We start from the raw sequence: 24,267 nt of genomic DNA, 5'->3' as shown, positions 1-24,267 counted from the left end.
TTGTGTTGCTCAGGCTTTGGTTGCTAGGTGACGGGCAGACTTCCACTGGGGTTGCTAGGTAACGGGGCAGATTACTTCACTTGTAACAAAGCATTTTTCCCACATTATAAATGAAATAATCTGCCAATGGAACTCATACTTATTCATAAATATTAAGGAATTATTTACTTTTTTCTTGCTGAAAAGTTACTTGTAAGTTCGCTTAGTTTTATTTGAAGTACACTAAGGTATTTGCACTAGAAACTATAACATACTTGGTAAGACTTTGTGTTTTTGTAGTGTGTCCCAGCGACTTTCTGCCTTGTTGTTGTCAGCTGAGAGAAGCGTGTGTGTGAAAGGCAGAAGACAAACCGTGGTCAGATGCTGAAGAACCCGCTGACAGGAAAAGGAGGCGGCTCTGCTCCTTCCTGTTCAGCGCTCACAGCGTTCCTGCTCCAGTCCAGCTTCCTGTCCGAGTGAATTCCGCAGGATTTGTGCTCCGTATCTGTTCCTGGATCTCGTCGTCGAGGGAAAGAGGCGCGGCGCCTCCACCGGACCCCCAGAGGGACGGAGGAGGTTTGGTTGATGGAGAGCAGAACCCGGCCTGATCCCAACAGGGAGATCTGAGCCAACCACTGGAGAAGCACTGGAGGGAGGGGTCAAAGGTCACAGAGGGAAACAGACTCCATCTATCCATTAAACAAACCATCCATCCATCCATCCATCCATTTTTGCTGTATCTGTTATTTAATTTGTTAAATAATATAGTAAAATAAAATAAAATACAATTTTCCATTGTTGTTTTTCTGTTACGGATGATCAGTTAATATGTTCCATAAAATCAGACAAACATAGAAATATTAAGGACTTCCTGTGGTTTTTATTCAAAGTACAGAAACAGAAGAAAAATCTGAAATCAGTTCATCAGTTTTCAACATGATTTTTTATTTTGAATGAAAAGATTTTATTTCAAGTTTAAAATATGCGTCATAAATCCGTGTTCAGTCTTTCCTCAGCAGAGCCTCTGGGTGAGAAAATGGCCTTTTTTGAATCCCGCTCAGTAAATGAGTGATGAGTCAGAGCAGCGATACCATCAGCCGCACCTACTGCAGTTTCAACTGCACACCTGAAGTCACTAAGCCACGCCCACATACCTGCCACAACCAGGAAGAGATTATATGGACTTCTCCAAAACATTCACCGATATCTTTCCCAGCTGAAGACCCTAACTAGCCCACCTCCTCCCCGTCCGGGCCGTTGGTTCGGGATAAAACCTGCGTTGGACCGGCAGAACCGGCAGAAAGTCGCGGTTTCGCCAGGTGAGTACGCCCTGTACTGTCCGCTCAAATGTCGCCTCTGTGTGTTTTTTTCTCCGTGTTTCTCAGCCATGTTGGATCAGAATACCGACACAGACCGAGAAATAATGACTTACCTAGAGGGTTTTAAGGTGTAATAACCACCTTCAGTGAGTTTTAAGGTGGAATTAAAGGTTTAATTTATGCTGGTTTTGACCCACTTCGTGTCCAGGCCGCGGCTCTGTTGGCGTCCATCCAGGAATAAACGGTATCTGTCTGTCTGTCTGTGGCCTGCAGGTTCGCTTCAGGTGTTATTAATGAGATGACCAGACACTTATCCACTATATTTAACCTCTAATGGGGTTCATATAAGATATTCAACCATTTTTCTATATTTAACTCCGGTTATTTGTCTCACTTTCACATCTTTCATATGAGAGATATTCAAAGAAATGATCTCATTTCTTCTTTTAACCGTTTAATTTTTAAGTTTCAAGCATAAATTGAGGTTGGATACTTTTGCTTTTTTAACTGTAAAAATGATAGAAAAGTTTTAGACATGGGAGATTCAATGTGTGGAAATTATTCTCAATTTACTGGGTTAGTTTAAAATTTACTGGGTTAGTTTAAAAAATAGTTTTGAATGAGGAAAAATACAAATGTGGAATTTTATTTTATGACTTTTAGAGGGGAAAGTCACTGCAGATGATCATAATTTTGTATGATGATGTGCTTCACACTGGTCAGACTTTATCTACAAAAATAATGGAGTATTTGCCTTTAAAATGTTCCTGGACAATAATTATTTAGGCTTTCTTTAGTAAAATGGTTTTAAATATTTTATTAACATAATTTACAGTTTCTGATGATTAAAAAAATCTACAAATATTTTCAGCTTTCTGTTTTTTACTAAACATTCCCCCCCCCCCTTTTTTTTTTTTTTTTTTTTTTTTGGAAAACCAGTTTAATGTTTGGATTTTGAAAGTTTTTAAGTTTGTTTTAAAAAAGCATGCTTGTTTTAATTACAAAATATTTAAATATTTGCAGTAAATTTTTTTTTAGAATTCTTGACAATTTTAAGTTTTTAGGTTCTTAAGAAATTAAATCAGTGAAAAAGATGACAAATTTGAAGTTTTGTTCAGAATTTATAAAATATTTAACTGGATTTTTAATATTTCTAAATACATTTTTATTCTATGAAAGAAATACTAAAAAACCCACATCTTTTTAAATTTGGTCAATGATTAGTATTTATATCTTTCTAAGCCTTTGCTGCACAGTATGCTAACTCTAAAGTGCTACATCAACACCATATTTAGCAAAAGCTAATGCTAACGCACTATACCAACAAAGTATTTAGCAGAAGCAAAAGCTTTTAGATACTTTATTTATGTTTATCTTGATCTCTACTGTCTGTTTTATTTTGTTTTTTTAAATAAAGTTATTGAGAAAAATGAGGGGAAATGGAACTGCCTTAACAGTCTTCACCCCTTCAAAATAAGGGCACGAATACAAACGTCTAGCTACTTGAAGATTCTTCATAACCAAAACTTCAATAAAGATGTTGAACTTTATTCAATTAAAAGTTTACAAAATGGCCAAATAAAGTAGCGCTTCAGAATTAAATTGGGGGAAGCTCGGTGAGATTAAATGTTTCCAAAGTTGGCAAAAGCGCTATAGGCTAAAAATTAGCTCGTCTATTAGCGCATTAGCAGATAACCACGGCTGCATTTTTGGTGGAAAAAGAAAAGGTGAGGCTGTGGTCACTTTAGTAGCCAGGAAAATGTGATTATATGACAAAAACCTTCCTGTTGGCCTTTAAATTCCTGATATTAGTCTTTTATTTTTAGCTTTATGGTCTGTTAATCATTTCTAATCTCTGGAACTTCTTCAGTTTTATTTCCATTTCCTCTTCATTGTTCCCGACCTGTCGACGTTCAGTTCTAGTAATTGCTTTTATTGGGTTTTTGTCAAACATAACGACCCTTTTTAGTGACGTAATGGAGGCATATAGATGTTGTTTACATGCTGATTGGTCGGACCGGTTGGAGAACCTGCTTAATGACTCAAATTTCTTTTCTCCTGATTACTAAACCTGAGCATTTCAGAGAGAAGTGGGCTGGCAGGGAAGTGCTGGCTGCAGATTTCCATTGAACAGAGGAAGAAATGTTTTTTAAATGGGTTAAAAAGGGGCAGAGAGGCCTGCTTGTTCTAAAATGTTTGATCCTCCCTCTGTTTTTGTTGTGGATCAGCGCAGCAGGGAGGTGTTTCATCTGCTCAGCCGGCAGCGTTTGCCAAGCATTCCTTTGAATAGAAACATTTTAGTCTGTGAAGTCCTGAGCAGATCTCACTGGTATTAATAAGACAATGAAAACTGAGCTTAAACATAATTTACTCAGTTTTTAATACAGTCTGGGTTGTTTACATCATCCAAACTGACAAAATAGGCAATTTAAAGAGACTTTAACTGGACAAACTGGTCAGAATTACACACAACTGTTAAGTCTGTAAGCCGAACTCGAGTCATTGCTGTAAGAATCTGATAAAATGCAAAGTGATCGTTCAGACTGCAGACGGTTTGAAAACAAAAGAGAATCGGATCTGATTATAGTTTTACAGAGACTTCATAATTATGTTTTATGATTTATTTCTGTTCCAGAGTTAAATGTTCAGTAGAATTTAAAGTTTATTGATCTTTGAGAACGTGTTTTTACATTATTATGCCATTTAATTACTTGAAAATGGTCTTAAAACAGCAAAATTATGGCCATATATTCTGGGATGATTTATTGTCCAGCAACATTTCTTATCAGGCCTACCAAATAATTAAAGAAAAAAATCCAAAATGTAACATGTTCCAGTTTAATCATGCAGTCAGGGTTCGGTCCAGTCATTAAATGTCAGCTGGTAAATTTATCCATCAAGGGAAGAAATTAATCGATTCACTGATTTGCAGTAATCCGTCATCCTGAGCAGCATGTGGCGACAGTAGACACAAACAACTCACTGTAAACTGAAAGAACTACACTTTAAAAAACTTTACTAAATAGTCCCAGAAGGATAAAATTTAAAACTCTTTGACATATTTCAGCCATATTTTTAATTTTATACATATTTAAATTATTTTAAGATGGTTTAAAACATCATTTTCTTTTACTACATTTCTGATGCTTCATTTTCATCTATTAATAAATCAACTCTGATAATGATTAATGGGGTTATTTTTCATTAATTCATTATTAAAATGATAGTCAACACAGTCAGTAATGGATGAATCGATAATTGACTCAAAAAAGGCCAAATGGTGAAAGAATAGCAGAGCAGTGATGAAACCACAGCAAATAAAAAGAAAACTATTTTTCTGTAAATATCTCAAACTTCTGAAGTGCAGATTCAGCTTCACCTGCTTCATCTTTTTCTATCCAATCATTAATCAATTAACCGATAAAATAATTATCAGATCAGCCATACATGTCATAAAGTCAAGCAGATTCTTTCTTTACTACAACTGATCACTAAAGTAATGCTGCTGTTTTGCATTTTAGGCAATAAAATGTTTATTTCCTTATTTAAAAAGCAATTGAAATATGTTTTTGACATATTTTAATGTATTTGACATGGCAGAAAAAGGCTTGAAAGGTTAAATAAAAAGTCTTATTTTCATTTGACTAATCGGTTATTAAAATAATCGTTAACCCTGACGTAATAGGAAGTTAACATCCACAGCTTAGAGAATCTGGTTTTTCTCGTTCTTATGCACAATGCCGGGGTTTCTCTCCTCCATTTGTTGAAAGATCAGATACAGCATTGGATAAGTTGCTTATTTAATCTCCTTGCATGACGTGCCGCTGCTGAAGGAAAGAAAAAAACAACTTTTCTGTCCCTGCAGATTGAAAAATCAGACATTTTTCCCGCCCATCATCCCTGATGATCCCGACTCCACCTGTGCAGAGCATGTGCTCGCTCGCTCCCTGTCAATCTGCCTCGTCCACTCCCTCTCCCTCTCCCTTCGCACGCTCCCGCCACAGATTTGCGGCTGGCATGTGTCCCTCCATCTGGCTCGCACATGCACTGCATTTGGACGTTGCGTAATGGCCTGGGCCGGGGGAACGCGGCGCCACCGAGCCACTACGCGACACGTGGGGAAGTGACAAGGGCCAGAGAAACAAACTGCTTATGTAAAGGCATTAAGAAGACCGAGCAACTCCTGCCACATTCGCTCACCCGGTTGAGGAATTAAAAATAGAAAGTTGGTGAGAAACAGAACATGCAGCGACAAAGGAGTTAGCTGCAGGGCTGAGTCACGCTCAGCCGTCTGCTATAGTTAATAATGGGAACTTCACTGACGCTTTCAGTCCTTAATGCATGATTAAAGTCATCTGCAACATATTTTGGAGATGAAACCAGTTAAAACACATTTAAATGTAGTTTTAGGTTATTTTTAGCTTCATAATTAATTTTGATGCCTCTGGGGCTGAAACAATCGGATTAGTTGTGATTAATCAATGATTGAAGCACCAACTAATTTAATTAAATGGAATATTTATACGTAAAACAAAAGCCATTTGCTGGAAAAACAAAATATCCAGAGCAGTAATTAAGACATTACATTTAAGACAATTTAATGTTTTAAATTGTCTGCCTACTTTTTCAGGATGCATTCACACTAGTCCTGATTAATCCGCTTTAATCCAACTCCAGTTCATTTGGTTCGGTTCATTTGAGGAGGGGTGAACTCTGATTCAGTTCGAATACATATGTGAACGCCAAGCGGACTGAGACCGATCGAAAAGCGGGAAGTGAACTACAGCGCAGGGCATTCTGGGAAAATACAACCAAAACAAACACATTAGCCTAGCGTTAGCAGGAGAAATGGTTTGTCATTTATCCAAAGAGGAAAACAAAATCCTCCAATTGCTAAAATCTGATTCCGTTCCGTTTTGGTTTACATTTCCGTGTCTTCAAAGGTTTTCGTGTCATTTCCTTCAGTGGTTCTTGGTACAGCGCCCCCACAGGTGAGGAGGGGAACAGGTTTTTTATAGGATTTGGTTCATTTGACTCGGTGTGAAAGAACAGCAGCTGAAAATGTAACAAATGTTGCAGTTTTTGTCCCCAATTGAACCAAATGGTGGGAAAACACCCAAATTATGACAAGGTGCAGAAACTCTCTAGATGAAAACATTTTATTAAAGAACTTCCTAAAAAGTCAACATGAAGACGATCACTTTCTCGGTTTGTTCCCCCCTGTTGTACTGATGGTGTTCCTCCTTTTTGTTGTTTTCCTGCTCTGAAATCTGCAGCAGCTCTCGTGGCTCCACCATCCAAAGCCGTAATCCAGAGGCCCAGGCTGGTCGAGCATAAATCCCATTCGGAGTTGCATTAGCTGGCATCTCATCGGGAGGGCACATAGATTAATATTTTATTATTTGAACCCCCCAGGACACGCATATCTGCTGTCATCTGGAGACTGGATGGTGGATTATTAATCTGGCTCTGCTGACTTTACATCAGGAGACGACACACAATTTATCTTTAAAAACTTTATGCTTGAAAAAGGATAAACGGAAATAATGCAGGAAAAGATCATGAAGTTATACTTTTTGAGGTTGGTGTGTGTTTGAGCAAGTCGGGACCAAACGTTGTAACAAACCTCAGCAGATTCTTGGCTGGTGGTTCCGTCTGATGAAACGGCTCCAGTTTTACTTCAGACTGATTCTGAACATTGTGCAAGAAAAATCCTGGCATGAAGCAAAGTCATGATTCATGACGAACATGCAAATAACCAGCAAAGAAACGACCTCATTTAGTTTATTTTATCATAATATACTTTATTATTGATTATTTTGGCATTACTTTCATATTTAGCTTAGCTTATCTCTGTTTACTTTGGCTTAGATAACCTTATCTTAAGTTGATTTAGCATAGCTTTGCTTTTTTATCTTGTTTTTATCCTAATTTGATTTTTATCTTCTAGTTAAATTTACCTTAACTCACCTTTTTTTATTTTTTTTTATTTTTTATTTTTTATCACAGTTTAGTTTAGCTTATGTTTTTGTTTTAGGTTATTAGCTTTGTAAATCTTATGACCTTAGCTTATCATGGGTTTGCATATTTTACTTTATCTTATTTTAACTCATGTTATTTTAGGTTTATATATATTTGAGCTGGTTTTGACTTAACAGCTTGGCACATTTTAGCTTAGTTGATCTTTTATTACAGTTTAGCTTATGTTATCTGGTGAGTTAATGTTAGCTTATCAAGAAATCAAAGTAAAAGGTTTCCTTATCTAGTTTAAGAAATGACCACCGCATGATTTTAAATTACTTATCACGTGATTTTTAACTGCGTTTTTAAATTAATTGTGAAATAAAACGCACAATATCATAAAAATTTGGTCACATTTGTAATGGAAACTTGGCTACTGCTGAGTGACGACAGCTTACTTCCAAAAGTAACACATTTTTACTTGCGTAAGAGTAAAAAAGTATTTGATAAAAAGTTACTCGAGTACTGAGTGACTGATCAATCATTTAGTAATTAAAAATGTCATAATTATATGGACTAAAATATAAAGTTAAGTGGAAATGTTGGTATTTTAAGGACCAAAATGACAATAATTCATACAAGTAGCAAAATATAACAAAATCAGGCAAAAATAAAATGTTTCCAAATCAGTTTCTTTAATAAAAAAACTGAAGAAACTTTAACCACCTGCTGCAGGTGTGTGTCTGGTGAATTTTTGGTTAAAACATGTTTGTTTTTCATTCAGTGGGTAGAAAATCTAGAAATATTAGTCAAGTAAGAGAAGAAATACTTCATAATAAAATTACTCAAGTAAAAGTAAAAAGTGCAGTAAAAGTAATTTTTTTTTCAAACAAGTAACTCAAGTAAATATAATTGAGTAAATGTAACTGGTTACTACTGAACTCTGAACATGTGTATCAGAGGTTTGGACATTTCTGGTGTTCCGTAGCTGTGCTGATGGAGGGGGGTGTGTCGGCTGAAGGGTCGCCGTTTAAGTGGCGAGAAGACTAAGCCTCGATGGGGGGGATTATGGTGGGCGGGGGCGGGGAGCCTCCATGATCTGTCAGAGCTTAGTAACACAATTATCCCAGCGGCTCCGGCAGCAGCAGCAGCGACGATGATGATGATGATGGTGGTGGCGGCAGAAGCAGCGTTTTCATTAGTGTAATGCCCAGAGACGCTCCGTTGTTATTATGTAAGCGTGACGCCATCCCAGCGACGGCGTGGCGGCTTGCTTCCTGCTCGGAGAAGCCAAAAGGACGTCGGTCCGTCAGCAGCGGCGGCGGGGATGTCGCCGACCTCCGCGCTGGATCCCAGGCTCGTTGCCATGGAGAAGCGGATGCTGTGAGGCGCGGAGACGGAGCATCTGATGAGTCAGACGTGGGGAGATGAGAGGAAATGAGATGGACACGCGGCAGCGGCGGTCTGATGGATGCTAGAGGAGAGATTTAAAAAAAGAGAAGATGAAGTTTAAGAAGTTCATCACCATCATGCAGGCGGCCATGGGGGTCGTTCCGCTGAACAAACGGGAGCTGATGCCGCCGGGCAGGAAGCTGTGGCGACCCCCGGGGTGAGATGGACGTTTCACAAATAGACAGAAAAGATTCAGTGTTTGGTAATCAGGGAAGGAACAGGTGGATTCTGTACCTTTAAGACTTCAGCTTTAAAAATAACATCAGCACCAATAAGAGAAGATGAAAAGAAAAATACTGATCATTATTATTCTCTTTTTTGTGTGTTAATTTGTCCACTGTAATACATTATATTTAAACTGAGTGTATCAAGGGAATCGAGTCTTTATGGCTGAACCTGGAATATTACGTTATGTGCTTCGTACTTTCAGAAACATCTTAGATATTAGAGTAAGACGGCAATTTTAAACTATATTACAGCCATATTGCCAAAAAAGAAAGTGGCTAAAATTTAAAATATTTTTGTCACGTGGGTCAAAATCATTTATTGGTCAAAACAATGTAATTTTTAAGATTAAAATCAACAAAAACGTTTTTCTTTTCTGATTTTTCTTGTTTTTTAACCAACAATAAAACAAATTAAAATAATTAGCGGTTAAAGTAAATCCATTTTCTTTTAACAATAGACGAAGCATGACTATTTTAATTAAAAATCTTTTTTTTTCTTGCACGTTTGAGGCAATAGATACAAAACTTCAAATTATTTTAGCATGTTTTCATTGTAAAATGAAAAACCTTTTATTATTTTGGGCTCGATTTTAATTTAATCTTTTCTCATCAATAAAAACAGGATCTAAGTTGGTCTTTATTTGACAACACTTCCTGTTTCAATACAACAATTAAAAGCAGATTTGGATGCATCAATCTGTCATTTAGATTACAAGTCGATGCGTAAATTGTCTCTGTTACCATGACAACAGAAGGAAAACAGAAAACTTGAAAAGATGATCACTTTGTTTTGCATCTAACAATTTTGTAAGTAGATTTCAATTTAAAATTGTAGTTTTATCCCAATTTATTGAATTTGTTCTTGAGTTTTGGTCAGGTGGGCCACAGAAAATCCATCCAGGGGCAGCAAACGGCCCACGGACCCTACTTTGAACACCCTTGACTTATAACTTGGAAAATACCCCCAAAAACTCTGCTTCTAACCAGAAATCTGTTTTAACGGGTGTTTTATTTTTTGTGAAAATTGAGCTTTTTGTTGATATTTTGGATTAAAGTCCAAACTTTGTTGGTCCGGTGAACTGAAAGCAGGAGGAGTTGAATATCTGGTCGTTTTGGCCTCCAGGCGTCATAACAGAATATTTTGAAGTAAAAGGAGACATTGTTGCATTCAGAGTTCAGCTCTTTAAGCTTCCAAGGTCTTTTTTCTCTGCTCAGTTTCCCGAATGTTGGAGGCTGACGAGCAGAAACCGATTGGAAATGTTGTTGCATCAGAAATGAGGATTGCTTTAAATGTTGCAGCTGTTGAGTCACGGGAGGACAGTGCAGCTCTCTCCAGTCCTTTGGGTTGATTTGATCTTTTTTTTAATCTAATATACTTTTGCTTCAGGTTTATTTGAGTGGAGCAAACGGAGATGAAATGTCAGGATGACTGACCTTTTGTTTTCTGTTGGAGCGGTTTTATTCTCAGAGGGGAAAACCTCAGTCTGAATCGGCCTATTTGTGCTCCGATACACAGGACATTAATTTAAAAAGAAACTCCACCTGCAAGAGGAATTATTAAGAAAATATGTGGTTGAGACGGCGCTCACTTTTGGTATTCAAGGTCAAGATATTCATTAAAAATGTCTGATTAAAGCGTTCTCTGGATCCAGAAAACGCACGATGACACAACAACAAACTCCTCTGACTTTCGTTAAGCCGTTCCCAGAGAACAATGATCCGGTTTTCCATATTCACACCGGAGAGTTTCGGTTCGCTTTAAACGGACCAGAGTTCATTTCCCCCGTCGGTCCGAACCTTTAGGTGTGAATGCACTGCAGCGGACAGTGGAGTGGGCCGAAGTATAAAGTCGTAATGAGGTGAAAATAGCTGCAAGACATTTAGAATAAAGTCATGGTGACATGAGAAGTCGCAAAACAAAGAAGTATTACAACTGTGTCGTAAGATTACAAGAATAAATTGTATGACGACGTATTACAAGATGAATTCATAATGTTTCAAGAATATCGTAAAAATATGAGAATACTCTTATGATAGTCGTAGTATTACCAGAACAAAGTCGTTGTGATGTGAGAGAATTGTCACATTTCCAGAATGTCGTAATATTACATGAATAAATTGTACAACAATAGATATATTACAAGTTAAAACTCGTAATATAAAGTATTACGAGTCGCAATATGAGAATGTCTTTGTTACAAAAATATTATACATCATATCATGAAAAAAAGTTGTAATATTTTCAGAATAAAGTTGTAAGACAATGAAGTCGCGACGTTAGGATAAAGTTATACGAAAAAGACGTACCTAAATAAAATTGTAAGGTTACCAGCACAAAGTTGTAATGTTAGATACCAAGATAAAGTCGTGACATTATGATAATATCTTTAAGAGGCTAGTTGTTGTGGACTGTTGATGTAAATCCTCAAGAATCCGTCGCCACGACCAACGTGGAGGAAAATGTTATGAACCAATAAAATGAGAGTTTCGCAGGATCGTCTCAGCAGCTGTTTTCCTAAAACGTCACCATCAGAAACCCCCGACCATCTTCACATCCTCCCCGCTGCGGGCGCATAGCTGGCAGCACCAGCCATTATTCAGGGACCCGTTTCCATGGGAACCTGGAGAGGGAAACGAGAGCCATGTTGGCAGAGGACTGAACATGTCGCTCACGGTTAGTCAGGGTGAGAAAAGAGCGAGAAACGTCTTTGTTCTTATCACATTTAACGTCTTCCATCATCAAATCACAGCTGATGTTTACTAAATTAGTTTACTTTTAGAATATAAAGATCAATAATAATAATAATAATCTGAGGCAGATGCTGGTCTGGCTGCAGGTTTTAAAGGTCAAACTGTGTTTTGGACTTTCTAAAAGCGGATCCTGAAGTGTTGGGTGATTCAGACTGAAGAGTTGACAGTTTGACAGTCCGGCCGCTGAGACTTTCCCTCTGAATATTTCAGAAGCGTCGTTAAAAATTTAAAGCTGAGGGCCGCAGCGCGCTTCGTCACAACGGCTCATAAACATCCAGAATTACAAACAGATTTCTGCTCAGTTCTATAATATCGGTGACAATAACTGCAATGTTGGGTTTTCTCAGATTTTTATCACATTTTAAGCTAAATAAACTCAATATGGTGTTTGCAGAATTTATTATTGGCATAAAAATGATGGAAAAGTTTTTTTTTTAATCTCTTACTTTAGAAGCAAAAATTTGTAATAAACCAACTTTTAAATTAAATCTAGAAAAAAAATTTTTTTTATCCTTGTCGGCCTTTGGAAGGACAAACATCCTTCTTATAAATAAACATTTTTAAATGAATTTATTTTATAAAAATGATTAAAAGTTATATTCCTTGATATTTAATGTGACATTTATTGGTACGTTTACTTCATGATGTGTTTATTTAATTTTGGCTCTACTATGATTCTGATAATCATTTCATGACCCCTCATTTGGTGTCCCGTGGCCCTCCAGAAATCCCTGACCCCCATTTTGGGAACCTCTGTGCTGCCATAATTAAGTCTACAGGAAGTGCTTTTTTAAATATCTACAATTTATTTCACTTTTCACTGCAGTTCTCTGACACTCATCTAAATTTATTTTATTTTTGCCTTGTTTGAGATCTGCATCATTTTCTACAGTGACAGGAAAAACTTGGGTCCGTTCTTATGGCGTCACATTCATGCCAAAAATGTTGAATGTAAGAAGGGGGGAAATCACAACTTTTCCTCTTCCTTATATTCTTTGTGTTCCTCCTCTTTGTATGCTGTTCCTGTTGGCTGTCACTGTGTGTACTCTGAAAATCCAACCAATCAGAACTGCTTCCTCCCTTTCTGACTAATACTCGGTATACATTAAAAGCACAATTTTTCCAACGGATGTAATGGCTGTGAATAAATAGAAATGCCTGTGATCAGTTAATAAATGTGCGGTTTTAATTTGCTTAACAAGCTTCTCAGCATTTTTGGCAGCAATATGATTCCGTATAACCTACTTTATTGCACTTCTATTCATTTTCAAACGTTTTAATAATTATATTCAGTTTAATAAGATGATAAATGTGTTATGATCCAGATAATTGGTTAGTTTTACCCTTTGTAATCCCAACTGGTCATGTTGGGATCAGTTTTTATAACTTAATAAATCGACCTTTGCCCTTTCACACGTCCCTGATCTGTGAGAAATCCTGAGTTTTTTTTTCTTCTTCTGCTCAGGGACCAGGGTTGCTCTGACCAGACCAGTACTGACCTGCTCAAGTCCAGCCGTAAGTTCTGCTGGTCCAGAGAAGCCCAGTACTTGTACCTTCGCCGCCTGTCGTCGAGGAGCCTCTCCGCCATCACCATGGTACGTTTCACATGCTGAGCGTTGGAGAGGGAGCGTCCTCCATGTTTAGGGGTCAACATGGGGTCAGAGCTTCGGGTCAGGAAGCTTTGCTGTGATGATGCAGCTGCTGTGAAAGAGATTTTATTTATTACCCAGAGTTTAAAATCTCACCAAATGAACAGCAGCTTTGGTTCTAGTTCAGATGTTTATGTCAAATTCAGCTTATAGATCCAGATGTATGTTTGCTATGGAGTAACGTTAAAATATGTTCTTAGTAAACGCTGGATATTTCCTTCCCCCCTCTTGTCTTTTTTTGTATATATCATTGTTAATGTTTTTTCTTAATATTTTTTTAAACGCTCATTTTTCTTTCCTTAACTTATTTTTTTAAAATTTTTCCACCTTTTACCATTTTTTAAATTTTTCACCTTTTCCTTTTTTTATTTTTTTTTTTATTTTTTTAATTGTTCCACATTTTCCTTTTTTTCATTTTTGGCACCTTTTCTCGTTTGTGTTTTTTTTTTCAAAAATCTTTTACCTTATTTTTTTTTTCTCAGTGTTTTTCCTTTTTCTACCATTAATTTAATCATAGTCTCTTCCTCCATCTTGGCAATAAATCAGAAGCTGTTATTGTTTTGATTTGTTCCATCAGAATTAAACATTTGAAGCAGCTTCCTGATCTAATACAAATAAAAGCTGAAAAATAAGAGATGGTAAACTAATCTGGGGACTGATGTAGTTAAACCAGGTTTACTATATTTACCTTTATGTGGTTAAAAACTCTGATTTGGATACAACGTGTTTTGTGGTTTTATGATGCAGCGACCACAGGGAGTAAAATCCCAACCAACAGAACTAAATGGTGTTGATGCAAATAGTTTAAATTCAGTCACATCTCTCAGTATGTTCCCTATTATAAATCAGTAAATATTCAAGTAATTTATTTCAGTGATTAGTTTTGGAAGGGAAATTTTGTGTAAATTTGTTACAGAAACAAATTTACATTTAAAGTCATTTAAATGTAAATTGATGCATTTAAAGATTTAAAGTCTTAATTTTTGTAAAATTGGTAGTAACAGATAAAGGATTTTACAACTTTTTTAGCAGTGACATTTTGTGACTTATCCTCTGCGTGAAGGATGTCATTTCAGGTCATATCACAGCTTTTTTTCTGCCACACTTTTACCTTGCACCAAACTTTCAAAATAAGATACAGCACTCTGTGATCATTCAGCACTGTTGGAAATGTTTTCTGATTTCTCCTCCTTGTGATGGATGTCATTTATTCTTTGTCAGGTTAGAGCTCTCTTCTACACTTTTTCCTTCCACTAAACTTTCTCCCTGTAAGCTGGGATACTGCATTTTGTGGACAGTCAATATTGTTTGCAATGACTTTTTGTGGCTTATTCACCTCGTGAAGAATGTCTTTTACATTCTGGAGCACAATTGTCAGGTCAGAGTCTTTATGTTTTCTACCACCGTTTTTACTTCCACTAAACTTTCCATTTATATACTCTGGTACAGAGTTCTGTGATCAGTGTATATTGTTGGGAAGGACATTTTGTGGCTTATCCTTCTTGTGAATGATGTCATTTATACTCTGGAGAACAACTGTTGGGTCGGAGCCTTTTTCTACCACACTTTATCCTTCCACTAAACTTTCCATTTGCTTACTGTGGTACAGCATTCTATATTGAAACGAGCATTGTCAGCAATAACCTTGTGTGGCTTGTTATTCTTGTGAAGGATGTCATTTACATGTCTGGTTGGAGCCTTTTTCTACCACAGTTTTTCCTTCCACTAAACTTTCCATTTATAAACTGAGATACTTCCCCCTGTGATCATCAAGCATAGTTAGGAATGACATTTTGTGGCTTACCCTCTTTGTGAAATATATAATTTAAAGGTCAGGTTTGAGCCTTTTTACATCACACTTTTTTCTCCCACAAAACGTTTGTATTATTGTAGGCCTTACCTGGAAAAATTAACAAAAAATAGTGCTTGAAATCACTTTGTGTGCCATTAATTTGTATATAACGTTTCACTGAAATGCAGTTTTTATTTTCATCCTTATATATTTGAGTTTAACTTTATAGATTGTTGTTGTTGAAGCTTCTTTTAGGGAAATCTTAAAGATAGAAATCTGGTGTAAAATGGAGACCAGCCGTTGAAATCCAGTAAACTTCCTTCTGTTTGTTTAGTTTAGGTCTTATCATATCTTATGGATGTTGCTAACTTCCTTCTGGAAGATTAGCATCAGTCTTTCTGTCTTTGGTTTTATTTTCAAGCTTCTGCACTAACGAAAAATTTAGTTTTACCTTCTAATGAAGCCGTTTTATAATCCTGGCCCCGGATGATTCAAACCTTGATTCAGAAAGCAGAATCAGTGTGCTGACATGGATTTAAAAGAATCAGTGACTCGGTGTTTCCCAGTCTGCTTCTTTCCTTTTTTATCAACATTTTTGAACACTCCTCTCTCCTGCAGAGATTCCCCTCCTCCTGCTCTCCCCCACCCAGGATGATGATTAACCAGAGAGACATGTCAGATCCAGAAAGCTTCATTGTTTTAATGGCTCAGTCTCACAAATAATTCAGGTCAGGGAGGCTGCTTTGCATAAGGTTGGCCTATTTTGAGCTGTGCCTGACATTTTTCAGCAGCCCTGGAATGTGCTTATTTCTACCACACTGACTCCTCTTCCAGAAAAAAGTCATAGGTGTGTCCAAAGTGCAGAAGAGCTGCATTTGTTTTGAAATTAGCTTATTTATGTTGTTTTACTGCAGCTAAAACCTGAAACAGCTGTTTACTTATCAAGAAAGTTAAACTGCTGAGATTAAGTTGATTGTTCTGGCCAAAACAGGCTAAAAATAAAATAATTTATCGGTATTATTACTCATTAAACAGTGAATCCTCCCTTATTTGCGGGTTCGTATTGAGATTTTTCTGTGGAACTTAACTCGAAGCTAGAACACTGAGGTACAATGCTACGTGACATGCTATTGGCTACCCGTTATGTAACAGCCAATCCAGGAGCACCTTTTATTTTGCTTCATGCTGATTGGCTAATACTCCAACAGTGGAGATTAGGAAGACTGTTGTTAGCTTCTGTAGCAGCGCTAGCTAGCTAAGACGGTTTCCACTCTGTGAATTCATGTATATCAAGATATATTTAAGGTTTGTACTATTAAAATTGGTAGCTATAAGCATTTTAAAGGAGTTTTAAGGTGTTTAGCTATTTTTGGGCGGCTGGGATCAATAACCGGGTGAATACTAGGAGATAACTGTCCACTGAAAAGTTGGAAAATTAAATACTGGATTCAACTCACATAAAATATACAATAGAAATTAAATCAGACTATGAAAAAAGTGAGCTATACAATGAAAGTAAAAATATGAAGATATAAAATATGTAGTAAATGGTTTAATTTTTTAAAAGTGTAAAAAATACAAAAATTACAAAGTACTAATACTAAAAAGAAAAAAATGCAATTAAGTAAAAAAAAAAAACAATTGCTATAAAAATACAATAAGTAAAAAATTGAAAGTAAATGACAAAAAATCATATTTATATGGGATAAAGGTTTCAAAAAAACAATCTGCTTGTTATGAGTCAGAAATAATCCTTCATTTTCAAATTTAAATAATTGCAGCCATGATTCATCTGCTAGACTTTGGATTCATTTTTTTTGTTGTTTGTTGTTAATTGGGAACCTCTTTTCATGGACTAATCCCTGATTTTATAATTGGGACAATCCCTGCTTTATCTGCCTGGATAATTCGACTTATAGCCTCCTTTTATATTTCAGACATTGTGGCGGCAGAATATGGAAACAATTTGGTTTGGTTGTATTAGAAGATTATGATGAGGTCATATTTATTAGGCACAACAAAACACACAAAAGATCAAATTAATAAGGTCTGAATTGACGTCTCCACCAAAGACTTTGTACAATTATTCACAAAAAAGATAAAATAAAAGTCATAAAAGCTGTTATACATATATATAATTTAAAAGCAACTACATTTGGAATGTAATATACATTTTTTAACTATTTACAGAGACAATTAATAGTTTAGTAACTCTACATTTTATTTTTAAACTATTCTAAATAGTTTTAGAGAGAACTTATTTCTAGCATAATTTCATGAAATATTAATATATCTTGAGCTTAAATTTTTTTCTCACTTTAAAACCACTATTTTGGATGGATTTTGTTTAGTTTTTATGTAATAAACCAACACAAAGTTCAGAATTTGTGCCAGTATTCTTTGCAAAATATCTCTAAGTTAGTCAGATTGGATAAAGAACATCTGTGTGGATCACAAATGCATGCCACACACTTCAGATTTTCATTTATAAACATTTGTTTAAATAAAAAAACCTTTTCCTTTTATTACATAAAATCCTAATAATATAAACTGAAGTTTGTGGCTCTAACCGGACAAAATGTGAAAACGTTTGAAGGGGTGTGAATACTTTGAATGCTAGATGTTGCAGTTTGGGATTTTTTGATGTGTGGGAGTGTAAAAAGTCATTGTGTCTGTGATGCAGATTTATTTTTAGTCTGTCTAAAAATAGATAAATTACGCTCAGATGTCGTTTTCCTGTGTCATACTTTTTGTTCTGTCCGCCTGGGAGCTTCACAGCTTTAAAAATCAATGGGAAATTCGGACTACTCCATCCGACCGGGTGTTAAAGACGCCAACATCTTTTGTGTAAATGTATTTTTATTCTTCCGGTTTGGTTTTTAATTGTTATGAAATATTTAAAGATGAGCTAAACGACTTAATAGTGTGGTTATAAGGAGATTTTCACGTCGGAGTGGATTTATCCTGACTATTTGTGAAGGCGTCACCCCCCGCCGCTGCCTGCGTTGGTTCAGTCCGGCTCGAGCTCACAGCCCTCGGCGCTATTTTTTTTTTTTTTAATGTTTTTTTTAGGGAGCGAAGTTCGTGATTTAAAGTCAAGCCGAAGTGGCTGTAAAATCTTTAAACTTGTGTATTTTCCTACTTTTATTCGTCACTTTGGCCGACGTGCCACCCGGAAACGTTCATCCAGTTAGGGAGTTCGGTTGGAAACCAGTGGTACCAGTCCGGGACGGTTCAAAGTGCGTGATGCCTGTGAACAGAGGGGCCCTGCTCTCTCTGAGAAGATTTACGCCCCGCAATTTAACCGTAAGTATCTTCCGTTTTTAAAACAAACTGAAGTTATAAACCTCCACCGGGAGTAGAAGTGACACTGGAGCGGCCACAGAGGTTCGTGTGGCTGTTTTTAGGGGGAGAAAACCGGGAATGTTCGGGTTTTTTCCCCTGTGGATCCCAACTGAAGCCTGTTGCATCCTGCCGCACCTGCTGATAGGACGGCGCCGAAGTTGGCGTCCGTTTGGAAGCTCCAGTAAAGGGCTGTTCCACCGTTTTTAACGGATTATTAATCAGCTCCAGGCCTGAACCTGAACCCAGTTACTCAAAACTTAACATTCATTAAAACACAGTTTGTGATCCTCAGGAACTTTTCCACTCTTGGTTAAACCTAAAAAAAAAAACCTTATTTTGAACATTATGTTGGTGTTTATATGACAAACTGTGTATTAATCAACTAATAATCAAAGTTTAACTAGTTAAACATTTTTACAACTCAGCCTCACCTAGGGTGGCATTTTTAAATTAAAACCTATCTTAAATAAAATTGTAACTTTCTATTATTAGAAGTCACAAGTATGAGTTTTAATAATCAGTGGGAAGGAAGTTTGATATCCCTACATAAATTAGAGTATAAATATACCAGATCGTTACAATATTATTGTATTTACACTCAAATATTTCAAATTGATTGTTTTTGTGCGACTAGATGCGTTTCAAGTGAGAGAAATTAGTGTTTTCTTGCCAGTATGAGGAAAAACAGAGAGATTTTTCAGCCAGCTGGCTGACTGTGGGCAGCAATATGTGTTAAACTGCTTTAAAATTAAAAACTCTGGCACTTTTTCTGTTTCTATCCATAAAAAGTAAAAATTGACCACAGTAGTAGCAACTGGATTTAATTTATAGGGTTTGAAATGACAGATTAAAAAAAATAAACTAGGATATTTCAGTCCAAATTACATTTTTCCAGTTTTTACAAATAGATTAAATGTTTTAAACCTGAGACATTTTAAGGATTTCATAGGAAGAGTAGAATAACTTATCTGGGGAAATGCATGCTTAAGAAATTTATTTTATTAAAATCAGCAAGCAAGATATCATGTAAAGAGTATAAAAAGGCAATAAAGACATTAAAATCACTTTTTCCTTTATGAGGGGAAAAACAATTAAATTGATGGTTATAGTTGCCGTTTCTTTAAAAGGAGTCAAATATCTCATGAGATGCTAATGTCTGTTTGATATTAAAAGATGTGAAATCTTTTTTTTTCTCACTAAAAGATAAATTTTGTATCTGATTTATTCTGTAGCTTTTTCTTTTTGTGGTCATGAAAAATTTCATGTATTATTAGGTAAGAACTGAATTTGTTCTGTATTTAAATTTAGATTTTTATTCATAATTTTGTTTCTTCATTTTAAAATCCATGGTGTAATGCTGCTTTGTTTCCAGCAGAGGGCGCCACTGCATAACATTTCTCCCAGCATCCATTAGATTTTAGATTCTGGGATTTTTCTGGAAAGAAGTATAAAAAAAAAGACTAATTTAGTTTTTAACATTAGTTTCAGATTGTATTGTCCAGCAGAGTCGTCTAATCTGACCTTTGACCCTGAGTTTGTTACAAAATCTGCTTCTGTTGGTAACGGTTTGAACAAAATGGATCTGATTTCAGTTCAATGAGACACAGAAATGTTTTTCTTGGTTTTTATGCTGAGTCTAGGTTGCTGACTTGTTCAAGTTTTATCTGTTCTGTGGATAAAATTAGACTTTGTTTCATAATTTTCTGTAACGGTGAGTCAGCGCTCTGAAACATCCTCTGTGTGGTTTGGTTTTAGTGCTTTTGGCGCCTCCTGCAGGAAGACACAGGTCCTTATTTTACCTGAATTTGACAGATTATTGTTCTCCCATCTAACGGGAATGAAATATGGAATTTTCCTCCTTTTTGTGGGAATTGTTTGTTTATGATTTCATTAATAAATAAGTGGAAAAAGCCTGGGATTATAACTGGGGCTTTCTGAGCTACTCACTTTTTTTAACTGAGCCTTAAATTCCCACCAGTTTTTCCTGTTTTAATTTATGTATTTTTTACCCTCATCTCTGAAAATACCATTTTTACTCTGGTAGAATCTGATAAACAGTTAAGTCTTACTCTAAAGGGCTTACATGGATTCTGTGTTCGAAATGTAACTTTAAAGGAACAAAAAGCAGAAGCTGGAGTTTAAATTGCTTCCAAACATCCGTGTTGTAGCATTAGCTTGTAGCGTTAGCGCAGCTAGCATGGGGCATCATTAGCATTTCCTGTCCATCTGCTTCAGAGAGAGAGTTTCTTCAAATAACGCTGCTTCCTTTTTATATCTGAAGGTTTTTATCCACGTCTCTATGTGGCGTCTAAAAATAAACCCAGAGTAGATTTTTTTTTTCCCCTGCAGCTTCCTGGTTCTTTTTCTTCTTGTTGTAAATAATTAGTTTAAGTCGCATCCTGTGATTCTGATCCTCATCAGAGGAAACGTTTATGTAATGACTCTCGACATTCAGAGGAAAAGCTTTCGCTGATTTATTCTCAGATTATTCATCTGCGTCTTCAAACTGCTTTATATGTAAACGCAACAGTTTTGTAATAAAATATAATCTAATGTCTGATTAAAAGCCCAAATCTGTAAAACATTACTTAGTTGAAACCAGATAAACAAACTTTTTTTTTTCTCAGTGTCTGAAGTTAAATCAGATTACATTTTTCTTATTTTAGGTCAGTTAGGGTCAATAAAATTATTTATATTTGCTAAATACTATAAAACTTGGTGAAAACACATTTTAGAGAATTTTTTGTGACTTTCTTTGTATTTTATATTTAAGCGTTTACCTTAATTTGTTTGGATACTTTCAATGTAATATTTAATGACTCATTGATTTGTTGATCTGAAATACAGGTTGGTTTATATCAGGGTGTCCAAAGTGTGGTCCGGGGGCCATTTGTGGCCCTCTTGATGGATTTTAAGTGGCCCCCGATCCCATCGGTTGATACAGAAGAAGATTTAAAGAAATATTACAATAAAACAACAAAAACATCCAAACAACTTTTACTACAACTAAAAACCAATCGACCCAAATGCCCGTCTTATCGTTTTGAATATATCGTCTTTTATGGATCAGTTTTTCACCAAAATATGACATTTTTTAAATTCATTTCTGAGCTTTAAATGAAACTCGTCAAATGGGATCTTTTTCAAATTTTTGGTCCATTTTCTTACTGCATTTTTAAGAGAGTGAAGCCATTTAAAAAGTTATTCACTTAGAAATATTAAGTTTTGTTTAAAATATCTTTTTTAAGCCTAAAACATAAATAATTTTAAAGAAAAAATATTTTTAAGCAAAAATAAAATCAGTGTTTTTAATTTTTTATTTATGAAAAAATCAGCTGTTAGAATAAAAGAAGGTATAGTACATTTTAAATTAACTCTAAATGAGCCGCCCTCTTGGACCAATCAGACATTTAACATGAAATGTTTTTATATTTTATCTGTTTTATCCCTGCTGTAGAGTGTAGAACACCACAGCAACACCTTAGCAATACCAGTAATAAATAACACTAATTATTTATTTATTTGTATCTCTGAATTGCGGTGCTGTAAAAGTTTCCAAACTTCCCTCTGAAGTGGTGGGAAGAGCTGGAGTTTTCCTGCGCTGAGCGTTTGAACGCAGCCCAGAAGTCGGAGCGTCTCTGCTTCCACTTCCTGCAGACGGTGGGATTTGTGCTGAATGTAGGCCAGCAGAATCCCGCTTACGTCAAAGGCAGGGAGAGAGCTGCTGCTGCTGCTGCTGCAGCTGCAGATGTGTGCAGATGTGGTCATGGAGGCTGTGGCGCACATCGATCTGAACCAGGACACACGCGGTTAGGAAGCCACCATGAAGACCGTCCTCAGCCTGCACAGGAAATGGGCGCACGCTGTCAAGACCATCCGCATCCTGCAGGGACTTGTGAGTGCCGCTCCGTCGCCGCGGCGACCCGGTTTGGGTCCGAGTCGCGCCGCTGGACCCGGCTGGTCATGGAGGCTGTGTGATGGAGAAGGAAGGGATTTGGGTTTAGAAAAGATTTGAGGTTCTGCATTGAAAGTTTTGATTTCATTTAATCCCAACATGAATTTTGCCTCTAATTTCTCTCTGTAACCCGTTTAATCTTAATCTTTAGTGTTTTGAAAATCTATTTCACACAGATTGACCAGTCAGGTTTTTCTCTGTACTGATTTCTGGAGCTTTTAAGTCAGAAAAAGTTAAACTGCAGATTTCACTGTCTGCTGTCTTTCACATACGTTTAGTGAAAATCTTGAAAACTTGAGTTTCTAGATCCTCACCCAGGTTTCCTACCTGCTGCTCAGGTGGTTGAACTGCTGCTTGTTTTAAGTGAGGCCATGTTTTGGAGGCGGATAAGTGGAATTTAATTTTCTTTTACAAAGAAAATGTATAGTTTTTATTTTTTGCTTCTATTTTTTAAGACAAAAAGCTGATAATTTTGTTAAGGGAAACCTTTTTTTAATTTTATTTTTCATGGGGGGAAAATAACTTTTCTTAAACAAAAAATTCTGTATTTTTATTCAATACTTTTAACAATTTTTTTATTTTTAAAGACGGGAAATCAGTTCCTGTCTTTTTTTTTTTTAGAGGAAAATGTTTATTTTATTTTTGCTTGGAAAAAATCTAAGTTTTTTCTTCCTTTTAAATTTTTTGTTTTCCAGTTCATATTTAATTTTTTTTTACGTTTCATTTAAACCAATATGGAGTTTCCCTTTGAGAACTGACAACTTGCTGAATAATGGATCATTTATTCAGACGGAAGTTTTTTTTGCTGCTAAAACGTCGACTCTGGTTTTAATGCAAATCCTCAAAATGTTTGCTTGAATTGACACATAAATTAAAAATATTTTAAAATGCTCTTCACTTTAGTCACAAGAAAACTTAATGAATGCTGATTTTGTCCTGTGAAGAAAGAAGCTTCAGTTGTGATGTAGAAAAATTCAGATTTCTGTTCTTTTGAAAAGTATTTTGATAGTTTGAAAATGTTACAAAAGTTAAATTACTGTTAGCAGCTTCATTCAGACGCACCGATCAGATTTTTTTCTATTTCTCTCCTAAAAAGTTCTTTAAGTTTCCAACCGAGTGTTTCATGATGTATCGCTCCATATGCTGGAGTGAGAAATCGTCTGGTTCTGATCTGTGGCCGGTTGGTCGGTGGGTCTCCAGCTGGGAGCGGTCCGCCGCCGCCGTTCCTCTGGTTGTGTAACGACGGGCCCAGTGGAGCGGCTTTGTTGGTTACATCACAGAATGCATTATTAATCTGAGTCTGAAATGGAAATGTTTGTGTTGTTCCCCAGAACCCGGTCATGGAGCAGACGGTGTGGGAGCAGTACACCGTGACCCTGCAGAGGGTGAGTCCCAGACGCCGCCATCTTTACATTATTCACCACAGAGACGCTCTGAGTGCTGATGAATTATTACTGAGTGACGGCTAAAGATGGACACACTTTCACTTTTCTTTTCTTGTAAAAGCAGAAGATGACGCGTGTTCAGGCCGGTCAACACGACAAACTTTACTGGACCATAAATGGTCCCATTAGTTTATGTTGTTGTTTTGAGACCATTTTCAGCTAATATAATGGAAATGGCAAAATAATAAAGCAAGAACACAATCAGAGATCAACAAACTTTAATTTCCAATGAGCATTTAAAACTGCAACTGGAAGAAATATCCAGATCTAAACTAATTGAAGCATCTTTAACGCTCTAAATCTGAACAGTTTTATACTTTATAAATATCCAAAGTAAATAAACAAAACAGAAATAAAAATAAAATGAATTATGAAGTCTCTGTAAACAAAAT

The 24,267-nt window shown here is 36.2% G+C and overlaps 1 protein-coding gene across 4 annotated transcripts in view; it reads left to right on the top strand.

Moving 5' to 3' along the window:
- The first annotated feature begins 1,109 nt into the window (after positions 1-1,109).
- The window catches only part of tjp2a (tight junction protein 2a (zona occludens 2)), a 43,619-nt gene continuing 20,461 nt past the window's right edge, over positions 1,110-24,267 (top strand). The window contains exons 1-3 of one of the 4 annotated variants that reach the window (XM_088011133.1): positions 1,110-1,298; positions 13,155-13,284; positions 23,762-23,815. In XM_088011133.1, the coding sequence (XP_087867259.1) occupies positions 13,282-13,284; positions 23,762-23,815 (57 nt within the window). In that variant the 5' untranslated portion in view covers positions 1,110-1,298; positions 13,155-13,281. Of the gene's footprint in view, positions 1,299-8,553; positions 8,869-13,154; positions 13,285-17,728; positions 18,437-23,761; positions 23,816-24,267 lie in introns of those variants that run through there. The other 3 variants (XM_014973274.2, XM_014973278.2, XM_088011132.1) reach the window with 3 other exon arrangements.

The sequence above is a fragment of the Poecilia mexicana genome, unplaced genomic scaffold (assembly GCF_051168715.1).
Source record: "Poecilia mexicana isolate PSO_F unplaced genomic scaffold, ASM5116871v1 scaffold_12, whole genome shotgun sequence".
NCBI lineage: Eukaryota > Metazoa > Chordata > Actinopteri > Cyprinodontiformes > Poeciliidae > Poecilia > Poecilia mexicana.
Note: the sequence above shows the minus strand (reverse complement) of the source record. Positions and strands in the feature narration are given on the sequence as shown.